The 11,711-nt window shown below is 42.1% G+C and overlaps 1 protein-coding gene across 1 annotated transcript; it reads left to right on the top strand.

The window, feature by feature from the left end:
- The first annotated feature begins 6,161 nt into the window (after positions 1-6,161).
- BMP15 (bone morphogenetic protein 15) lies at positions 6,162-11,478 on the top strand. Its single transcript, XM_007450928.1, has 2 exons — positions 6,162-6,563; positions 10,586-11,478. The coding sequence occupies exons 1-2, from the start codon at positions 6,209-6,211 to the stop codon at positions 11,440-11,442; spliced, it is 1,212 nt and encodes a 403-aa protein (XP_007450990.1). The 5' UTR covers positions 6,162-6,208; the 3' UTR covers positions 11,443-11,478.
- The last annotated feature ends 233 nt before the right edge of the window (positions 11,479-11,711 follow it).

Genomic DNA, 11,711 nt, shown 5'->3' on the forward strand with positions numbered 1-11,711 from the left:
CCCGGACCGGGGCATGAACCCGTGTCCCCTGCATCGGCAGGTGGACTCTCAACCACTGCGCCACCAGGGAAGCCCTGATATTTTATTCTTTTTGATGTGATTTTAAGCAAGATTGTTTTCTTGCTTTCTTTTTCTGATAGTTCACTATTTGTGTATATAAAAGCAACAGATTACTGTATATTAATCTGGTATCCTGCAAATTTACTGAATCTGTTTATTAGTTCTAATAGTTTTTGGTGGAGACTTTAGGGTTTCCTATATATAGTATCATGTCATGTGCAAAATGACAGTTTTACTTCTTCCCTTCCAACTTGAATGCCTTTTATTTCTTTTTCGGGTCTGATTGCTGTGGATAGGACTTCTAATATTATGTCAAATAGAATCTACCAGCTTTTCCTTAACCTGAGAAGAGATAAAAAGAAAAATAGCCTTAAAGTGGTCACTAGATTTTCCTGAGAATCCAAAAGATTTGAAGTCTGCTTTGAAATTTGGCTGAAGTTTGGGGATGTCTCCAAGTTTATGCAACTAATTTATCTTTCACAAATTTGCTTCTCCTTCAACTTTCTGTTTCATGGTGAGGGATGGAACTGGACTCTCCTCATGGCCCCAGTGGAGCAGTAAATCTTAGAGTCTAAGGTGTAAAAGGTGAGACAAGGAATCTGTACTTCCAAACCTCATGACCCACAGTGTCTGTGTCCCGGATTCTGGCTCCCAGGTCAATGCGGGCTTATGCTCTGGTCTTTCCAGAAGTCTTGCCATAGTAGTAGGGGAAGGGAATACTTCTTATGGACAGAAGAAACATCAACCTGCACATTTTCTTACTGACATCAGAAGTGAAAAGTTAGATAAAGTCATTACTAGCCCTGTCTGACTCAGCAAGACAGTGTCAACAATTTATTTAGAGAGAGAAAGTGACCATTCTAAAATAATCCCTTAACTCCACTCAGTACTCTATAATGGCCTATATGGGAAAAGAATTATAACTGATTCACTTTGCTGTACACCTGAAACTAACACAATATTGTAAATCAACTATACTCCAATAAAAATAAATAAAATAAAGTAAGCCCTTATACTCCCCACTGTTGATCTCAAGTGCTTGGCTTAGGTCTATGCTCTAGATCTTTTCCTTTTTAACACCAGACTCTACTTTTATGGTGAGGGCAGGGCTTGTAGACCTGCAGAACAGAAGAATAGCTGCTGAATCTTTGAAGAGGTGACTCTTAATGTCCTTCTTCCCTGTCCCAAGTATCCAGAATGTCTTCCTTGTACTGAGTTGTTGTGGCCCAGGATCCATTTGTATTCAGCCATGCCAATCCCTGCGAAGCTGACATACAATAGAAGATGGAGTGATACGTATGCAACCAGTCTTTGTAGGTCTTTCAGGGGAAGCACAGTCTCCCTACCTTTAATGTGGGAAGTCAGTTACCTAGTCATCTGCTTTATTATCAAATTAAAGAAATACAAGTAGCTACTGGGATTAAACAGAGGGAGGCTATAGAATGGGAATACGGTCAATGATTACTGATGACTTGATTACCCAAAAATGACCAAAAGCTCCAAAGACAGCAGGTGTCTCTGAGGCCAAAGGGAACTTCAGGGTGTATCATGCCTAGCTCTTACTTAGCTCTCGCTTGCTTACTTGGCTAAAAGAAAACCTGGTCTTCTAGTTGTCTGGGAATGTTATGGTCTATAAGCAATGATGAGAGTTAAAATTCTGTACTCAGGAATCTTTGTGGGATTATCTTATTGGGGAGCTGAGTCTTCTTAAGGGGCTAAATGTCCATTGTCAACCTACAAGATACAAAGAGAGGGGCTCTGAAATTTCCTCTGAGTTGGGTCCAAATCCCAGTGGATTCCACCAGTTGTGAGCTGTACAACCTTGGACAAGTTTCCTTTTCTGATTTTCAACTTCTTTACCTATAAATGGGAATATAGTACTTAACTCACAGAGTTGATATGAAGATAAAATGAGATATAATATGTAAAATGATACAGTCTAGTGCCAAATAAATATTTTTATGAAATATACCATACTCTCTGTTTTAAGGAAAATGATTTTTTTAACAGAACATCTAGAAAATAGGTCTATATTTTAAGAACTCAGAAGAGTAATCAGAGGAAATATCATGGTTATGGGAAATATTTCCTATCTTTTATGTCTCTATCAAGGTTCTTATCTTCTTGAGATAGAAACTGTTTGATCGTGGTGTCCCCCAACCTACTGCAGTGCCAAGCATAGTACTGGGAATGTTAAAGACCAAGAACTTGTCTTATTAATTTCTGTACTCCTAGTGTCTAGTACAGTATCTAGAACATAGTATGCTTATTATATGCATTGACTCATTTAATCTTCACGACAGTCTTCTAAAATATTGCTATTATTATCCTTGTTATTAGATGAGGAAACTGAGGTACAGAGAGGTTAAGTCAATTGCAAAAATTACCAAGCTAGTTAAATGGTAGAGCTGGAATTTGAACCCAGGCAGTCCGGCAATAGGCCTGCACCCTTAACACCTTACACAACCACATAGGAGGTACTTATTAGATATTTGTTGAATGAACACAATTGTAAGGAAATGTAAATTGTAATCATGTAAAAGATGATGTTTAAAGTACATATGTACTTTAAACAATACCCATGCTCCCCCAAATTGGATAAAAATCTATTCTTTTGTAAATTTCATGCCTTTTACCAGTGTGCCCAGCACATTATAGTTTGAAAAGTTAACCCACAGTGTGCATTAAGGTTTCCTGCTGCTCAAAGCAACTTGTGGTGACCTATTTTGTTGTGTCAAGAACACTTTCAGTCATGTCAATAATCACCTCCTAAACTGTCCAATTTAAATAATTAGTGTTTTCACATACTGTCTTTTTCTAAAGCAGAAAGGCCTGGTAAATATCATTTAGTAGATCCTGTTCCAATCACCTATAACCTGCCCCTCCACTCCACCCCACCGCTCCAACCATAAAGGCTGGAAAGACAGTTGGTGCCCTCTTCTGGGGGTTTGGGGCAGTAGCATACATCAGGCCCACGAGGGGGCATTTCCAGGAAATAATCATGTCAGCTTCTTTCAATTCTGGTGATAAGAATGGAGTTAGTTTTTGGATCTTTTTCTGAAAATAAGAAAGCTGACCTATTCATTCAGGTGAGTCTTCTGAAGCCCTGGTGAGTAGAGGGATGGAATAAAAATTCAGCTGAACTTAAAAGGATGCTGAGTAGATATTTCCTTCAGTCAGTTACACTTTACATACAGTTTAAAATCATAGGTTATTAATGATAAATTTTAACATTTATTTAAGAGTATCTATATGCTAATACTTTGTATACATTATCTCATTTAAATCTCACCACAGCCCTAAAGAATATTCCAAATTTACAGTTAAGAAAGCTGAGATGCAGAGAGATTAAGCAACAGACAAAAATGGCAGAACCCGGAATTCTAACCCAAATCATGTTATTTCCAGTGAATATGTTGTCTCTTTTTACTTCTTTTGATCCTGTATCAAAATCTTACTACTATGGCAGAAAAATCTTCTTGACGTATATAATCCCACTCAAATACCACAGAAACATCAAAGAAAACTGTGCTGGGAACTCTTGTATGGATCCTTTGCTAGTTGTCCTAATAACTTGCTCTTTTACTGAGTTATGTTGGATAGAAAATAGGAAGTTTAAATTGGTAACAGAGGTCAAGGGCCAAAGAGAATGTCGGGAGGCAGAGAAGGGGGAAAGGAAGCAGGGAGAAGCGGTGTGGACATGGAGGACAGAGAAACTTATGGGCTACCTCTCCACAGCTCATATGAGGTCAGAACTAGCACTTCAGGGTAAGCCCAGCTTTCTGGAGAGCACAACTTGCATGAAATGTAATAATTATTAACCTGTGTCTAGTACTTACTTTGTGCCAGGCACTCTTTTAAGTGCCTTACATGTGTTAACTCATTAAATACTCACAAAAATCCTATGAGGTAAGTCTTTTGATTAACCTCATTTTACATATATATTACAAAATTGAAGAAGAGATAGGCTATGGTTTCCATTTCACAGATGAGAAAACTGAGGCACAGAGAAGTTGAGTAACTTGCCCAAGGTCAAGCTAATGAGTGGTAGAGCTGGAGTTTGAAATTAGGATCCTGACTCCAGAGCTGTGTTCTTACCCATCATGATATATTATCCCTCCCAACATGTTGGAAAGATAAAAATTGTTGCAAGAAATGTTTACTTCAGATACGTGTGTGTGTGTGTGTGTGTGTGTGTGTGTGCTTGTGTTTCTATTGGGTCTGATGTAAAATATATTTATTCCTGTGAGTCACAGACCAAAATATCTAAAAGCTACTGTTCTAGCAATAGTAGCAATACCTGAATTGCACATCTTCAAACTCAGTAGAGGTAATGCCAGATTGCTCTCTAAAACAATTGTACCAAATCACATTCCCACCAGCAGTGTAAGAGAGTTACCTGCATTCTACATCCTCACCTGGATTTAATAGCATCAGACTTTTAATATGTTGCCAATTCAATGAGTGTGGAAGCACATGTGGTTTTAAATTGCATTTTTCTGATTTCTTTTACATCTTTTCATGCTTTGGCCATTCAGGTTTTGCCTATTGTGAATCATCTGCTTATATCTCTTACTTGTATGTCATTGTATAAAATAAAAATGTACACAATACAACATTCACAACAACTCTCTGTAGGAGCCAGCAGTGCAAATGAAGAAACTCAGTCTGGGAGTAACCTTGCTTGAGGTCACCAGCTAATGGGTTGTTGACTTGGGATTTGAGTCCAGAACTAGAGGGCCCATATCTTTTGTTTTACGATACATGCCAGGGACCAAGGCCATGTTGGAAAAAACAGAGGAAGGAAACAAATAATTTCAAGCATGTAACCATATATCATATGCCTAATTAGGTTTTGTGGAATTAACACAGATTATTTCCTTGTATCCTCACAACAAGCTATGAGATAAAATATGTTATCTCCATTTTACAGGTGAGGAGACTGAGGCTCAGGGAAACGAAGAGATTTGCCTTGGAGTGGTTAAATGACTGCTAATAAGAGACAGAATCACAGGTCTGTCTGTTTACAAAGTCCATGCCTGTTCCACAAGAGCCACATCTTGACCTCCTTCCCCACCTTCTCCTTAGAGCCCCAGCAAACTGATTCTACTTGGACAGGGACAGGACTACATCTACCGTTTTTCTGAAGAATCCTGGTCTGGGGTAGCCTTAACTGGCTCAACCCTGATGCCTCCATTAACCAGCCAAGCTAGGTCAGCTCCCAGCCAACTTCCACAGATTCATCTTCCACTGCCCCAGGCTTCTCTGATGAAGCCCACTCAGGATCTCAACACCTTCCATGAGGAAACCAGAAAATTCTAAGTCAGAGTTCTCAAACTTGGCCGTGCATTAAAATCACCTGCAGAACTTTAAAAAATCCTGATGCCCTTGTAACACCCCAGACCCACAACATCAGAATCTTTGGGGATGGTACCCAGGAATGCATAATAGTTAAAACTCCCCAGGTGATTTCAGTGTAGAGTCAAGATTGAGAACCACTGTTAAGGTATCTTCTTCAAGCTCCAGCAGCCATACTCACACAGAGGTTCCCATATTTTAGTGGGAACTTCTTGGAGGATTTAAGATTCAGATTTCTGGAGCCTACCCTCAGAGAGTTCATGTTTTGGGCTGGGCCCCGGAGCCTGAATTCTTAACAATCACCTCAGATAGTCTCACTGCAAGTCCTTAGTACACCTCATTTTGGGAAATGATGCATTAGGAAAAGTACTGCATGGAAGTGGGATGGGAGCAGGAAGCCTCTGGCCCTTTAAGGTCTGATTAAGAGGCTGCCTTTAAATCTCTGGAGTGGAGCAGGATAGGGCTGCTTCTTTTCATCCTAGTGGATAAGGTAAGGGAGCAGGTCCTGGGATGGACCTCTCCTTTTAAGTGCTATCTTGTTCCTGGCCCTGGAGAGCAGGAGGGGCATGTTGCCTTGTCCCTCCTGCATTTCTGTTTGTTTTGATGCAAAGAGGACAATTTAGAAGACCTCCTTTTGGTCAAGGAGATCCTCCTAGAGGAAGCAACATAGGACCTGCCTGCCTGCCTTTCATTTTTTCTTGCCCTATCCTTTGTGGTAGTGGAGCCTGGATGCTGTTACCTGTGTGAAAGGAAAGGGTCAGAGTGGCATCCTTTGGGTTTGTGCCGGAAAATGTTGCTGAACACCAAGCCTTTCAAGATGGTCCTCCTAAGCATCCTTAGAATCCTTCTTCTTTGGGGACTGGTGTTTTTTATGGAACACGGGGTCCAAATGACACAGGTAGGGCAGCCTTCTGTTGCCCTCCTGCCTGAGGCCCCTACCTTGCCCCTGATTCAGGAGCTGCTAGAAGAAGCCCCTGGCAAGCAGCAGAGGAAACCACGGGTCCTAGGGCCTCCCTTGCGGTATATGCTGGAGTTGTACCAGCATTCAGCTGATGAGAGCGGGCACCCTAGGGAGAACCGCACCATTGGGGCCACCATGGTGAGGCTGGTGAGGCCGTTGGGTAATGTAGCAAGACCTCTCAGAGGTGAGTTATCATACCATATTGTCCTAGAGGGGAGAAAAATGGGGAAGAAGAGTGTAGAGAAAAGGGGATCTGCGAGTTTACTGTCAGGCTTCATTGCCTGGAAGGTGGTTTTCTCAGGCTTGGTTTTCAAAAGATGGCAAACTTGGGAGAAGCTGGCTCCAAACCCTGTTTCCCTTCAGGGGCCCAATTTAAGAACAGATTGCCTTGGGGCCTACCTGAGGAAGCTCTCCCAGGCCCCAGGGCAACTGAGCAATGTGTCAGCTCCTATCTTTCAAAGAAAGTCTTAATGCTTGTTATATCACTGAAAGCTATAATTGAGAAATAGCCATATACATTCCTGTGCAGGGCTGTTTGTGTTGTTTTCTTAGAAGGCAAAGGGTACAGGATGCTGAAGTGGGGAAATTTACAAGGCCTCAGAAAGGACAGAAACAGGCTCACATCTGAGAGTCTGTATACCTGGCTCCGTGAGAATTTGCTATCGTATTTAATCCTTAATGACAGCTACTCTCATTAGCTGTCCTGGAGCACTTAGCCTAATTTTTAAATATAAGAAAAGTAAAACACAGAAGTTAAATAACTTGCAGAGGTCACAAGGACAGTGGGTGGCAGAGACAGGATTTGAGTTCAAGTCTGTCTGTCTGTAACTACTTGTGTTTGAATGTGGTACCCTGATATCCTTGTACACCAAACAGCTTTTCTATTGAGACTGTGGTTGCTACTTCGGGTTTTTGGTACCAAATGTATTTTGGAGTTTTCTTTGTTCCTATTATGGTTGCTTCTGCTTTAAACATCTGCATTAGACATTGTTCCAGGGCAGCAGTGGGCTCCTGCAGTGTGGGGCTCTCTGTGAAATGCAGAAAGCCATCATTCAGGGAAATCTTGGGAACCTGGTGAGATCAATCTTAAGCCTTTGCTAGTCTCAGCGATTACAACAGACACGATTTACCCTCCTTCCCTCCAAGTAAAACAACTACCATTTCCCTAAACCAACCTTTACTGTGAGCTTACCATGTGCCAGGCATTGGGCAAAGTACTTTGCAAACATTATTTTCATTAATCCTCCCCACTATCATACAAGGTAGGTACTATGAACATACCCATTTTATAGGTAAAGAAACTGAGGCTCAATGTAACACAGCTAGTAATTAACAGAGCTGGGTTTCTAACCCAGGGTTTCAGGCTCCAGAGCCTGTGCTTTTAATTACCCTGTTGTGCTGACTGCTTAACAGATTTTAATTGAGCACCAAGCACTGTGTTTGGGTTGGGTATAAAGAGGCAAATAACCGCTCCCCTGACCTCCAGGAGCCCCCACTATGGTAGAATAGATAGATAAGTAATCACACAATGGTGGTGCAGTGTGGCAAATGCTTTGAAATGGATAAGCAGTAGGGCTCCCGGGACTCCAAAGAAGAAATAGGTTGCTGCTTAGTGCAAGGAGAGGGAAGCAGTGAGACAGTTGGAAGGCCTCACTGGGAGGTGGCATTTGAGCTGGACTTTTGTGTAAGGAGTAAAGAGATTATGCATACAAGGAGGGGAATGCATTCTGATTAAGGAAAAAGAAGATAACTTGGTGTGGGTGGAGATTTACTCAACAAATATTTATTTGGCAACTGCTAAGTGCGAGACATTGTACTAGGTGGTGGGAATATGATCAAGATAGGCATGGTTCTCATGGGTGAGACAAGTAAGTAAACACAGATAGTTGTAAATTGTGGTAAATGCTATCAAAGAATGAAATAGGTGGTTTTGATAGAGAATAGCAAAGAGATCTTCCCTTTGCATGGGATTGTCAGGGAAGGCATCTTTGAAGAGGTGATATTTGAGCTGAGGTCTGTAAGATAAGAAACTCTGCATGAGAAGGCGAGTGAGAAGAAGTCTGATCTAGGCAGAGGGAACAACATGTGCAAAGGCCTAAAGGGTGGAAAGAAGCTTGTCCGACTTGAAGAACAGAAGGAAGATCAGGATGGTTGGAACCTACTGAGACTGTGGAGAGCAATGGGATATGAGACTCAGAGGTCATTACAAGGGATCTGGGTTTCATTCCCAAGTGCAACTGGGAGCTGCACAAATCAATTCTGTATAGATGATATGAGGCTAGAAAGGAAGATGCCTAGAATTAGGCCAGTACCCTGGTCTGACTGTGGGACATACCGGCATCTAGGGACTCTGGAAAGGATCCAGAAATGGATGACAAGAGAGCAGGGCCTGATCTTCCCATCAGGAGATGACCCAGCTGAATCGAGCTTGCCTGGAGAGCTATTCCAGGTTCAATCACACAGGATGTGTGAGTCAGCCATTTCCCTGAAAAGTTCTGAGCAGACCCTTCTTGGCTCTGATCCTTAGCAACCCCACCCTGCTTCAGGAAATATGTGATGTCAGGGTCTGAAAGGAAAGGGCAGTTCCTCACCAGACAGCCTGTTAGAGGCTGGGTTTGGATTCCTTTTCAGGCAGGGTGGGGCAGATGTATGCGTGGGTCTCTTGGAAAGATTATTGTAGGATGGGAGTATGGAGTAATTTGAGAAAGCAAATACAAGCCTGGCTTGGGCCTTGTCTGAATGATATCTAAGTGCCCCAAACTTGAGGGTGTATTAAGCATGAGTTGGAACATGAACTTAAAAAAAAATCCTGATGTGTGATTTCACTCATATGTGGAATATAAAAAAACAAAACAAATGAACAACAAAAAATAAAAACAAACTCAGGTAGAGAGATTAGATTAGTGGCTACCACCAGGGAAAGGGGTGGGGGGTGAGTGGGTGAAATAGGTGAAGGGAGTCAACTGTGTGGTAACAAATGATGGTAACTAGGCTTGTGATTGTGATAACACTGTAGTGTACACAGATGTTGAATTATGATGCTTTACACCTGAAACTTAGATACATAATATTTTAAAAAATCCTGATGCATCAAAACATTAAAGAGTTTCTATATTGAACGTCCCAGGCCTACTGAAGAATTCCAGGCTCCTGGATTCAGTGGAGAAGGAAGGTTAGGTGAATAATATGTAAATTAACTTGGGAATGTTTACTGATGTGTGAAGATGACAGGCTTTTTCTTGCTGTGCGTGGTTTTCGTAATTGTTGCTCTTGACATTTGCCAGGAGAGGGCGCAGAAGGTCAGAGCACTGCAGGCCCAGCTTTCCAACCCTTTGGCCACTGGGTGTCAGCATCACAGTTTAGATTAAAACTCTTAATCACTAAAAGGCATATAGCTTCTAAGTAGACTTCTTAGCTAATGAAATATTTACATGAACAGGGCCTTGCTGAAAATGGTATTTATAATGAATGGGGTAAATGAAGAATCATCTCCAGTAAGGAATGGAAAAGGGAGAGACTGAGGGTTAAGGGGGAAATGGCCCAAGAAGGGAATAGCTGCTCAAGAAGAAATTCAAATAGAATGCAGAAATGGTAAATACCTGCCCCCACTAGGAGTGGATAGACAAAATTATTTTGTGCCATCTCAGCCCAGGATTTGAAATGATGGTGGACCATAGCCCCCAGTATTGGACTGTCACCCTAAAGCTGCATCTGTATAGTGATATAGCATGAGGATTTGTTATTCATGTATGTCCCAATGACCCTCCTTATTGGTCACCTTTAATAGTCAGCTAATAATACATACAATATATGCACACAATTCTGCATTTGAGGTGTTTTCTCAGCCTGGTGCTATGAGTGATCTAAAAGTTAGACACGATTTGTCTTAAGGGAAAAATACTTGGGCTCAAATCTTTATTCTAACACACTGGATGTGTGTCCTCTGGCATAGCTTCTCTGAGCTTCAATTTCCTTGTCTACAAAATGGGGAAAATAACTATCTCATAAGTCTCTTGCGGATTCAAGAGCTAATGTATGTAAAGCATCTAATACATTAGTAAGTGCTCAATAGATGATAGCCATTATTATGATCTTGAATTCATTTTAGGGCTGCTTGTCAGTTTGCACTGAGCAGGTTTGTGAGCGAGACTCAGGCTAGGAGGTAAGAAGCTAATGCTCTGCTCTTGTTCCCTCTTACTGATGCAGGCCCCTGGCACAAACAGACCCTGGACTTTCCTCTGAGACCAAACTGGGTAGCATACCAACTAGTCAGAGCCACTGTGGTTTACCGCCATCAACTTCACCTAGCTCACTCCCACCTCTCCTGCCATGTGGAGCCCTGGGTCCAGAAAAGCCCAACCGATCACTTTCCTTCTTCAGGAAGTGGCTCCTCAAAGCCTTCCCTACTGCCCGAAGCTTGGACAGAGATGGATATCACGCAACATGTTGGGCAAAATCTCTGGAATCACAAGGGGCGCAGGGTTCTACGACTCCGCTTCCTGTGTCAGCAGCCAAGAGGTAGTGAGGTTCTTGAGTTCCGGTGGCATGGCACTTCATCCTTGGACACTGCTTTCTTGTTACTCTATTTCAATGACACTCAGAGTGTTCAGAAGGCCAAACTTCTCCCAAGAGGCCTGGAAGAGTTTACGGAAATAGATCCTTCTCTTCTCTTGCGGAGGGCTCGTCAAGCAGGCAGTATCGCATCTGAGGTTCCTGGCCGCTCCAGGGAGCGTGATGGGCCTGAAAGTAACCAGTGTTCCCTCCACCCTTTCCAAGTCAGCTTCCGGCAGCTGGGCTGGGATCACTGGATCATTGCTCCCCATCTCTATACTCCAAACTATTGTAAGGGAGTCTGCCCTCGGGTACTACACTATGGTCTCAATTCTCCCAATCATGCCATTATCCAGAACCTTGTCAATGAGCTGGTGGACCAGAGCATCCCTCAGCCCTCCTGTGTCCCTTATAAGTATGTTCCCATTAGCATTCTTCTGATTGAAGCAAATGGGAGTATCCTGTACAAGGAATATGAGGATATGATTGCCCAGTCCTGCACGTGCAGGTGATAGCAAAAGTACAGCTAGCTCAGGTTTGCCTGAGAAATTAGAAAAGGGTTTAAAATAAACTAATATTAATGTTAAAGCTGCAAGTGATGCTCTACCCAATCTATAGGTTCTATTCCTTGCCTTCAGTGTTGTTACTTAAGTCTCTTCCCCTACTTTACTTTATAAAAATAGTTCTGATATCAAACATCAGTATGTTTTGACCATTAGTCAGAGCCCTTAATGTTTAAGATCTTCCTTTGGAGAGGCCCTCTCTATTTTCTTGTCTTTTC

Source organism: Lipotes vexillifer, unplaced genomic scaffold, assembly GCF_000442215.2.
Source record: "Lipotes vexillifer unplaced genomic scaffold, Lipotes_vexillifer_v1.1 scaffold129, whole genome shotgun sequence".
NCBI lineage: Eukaryota > Metazoa > Chordata > Mammalia > Artiodactyla > Lipotidae > Lipotes > Lipotes vexillifer.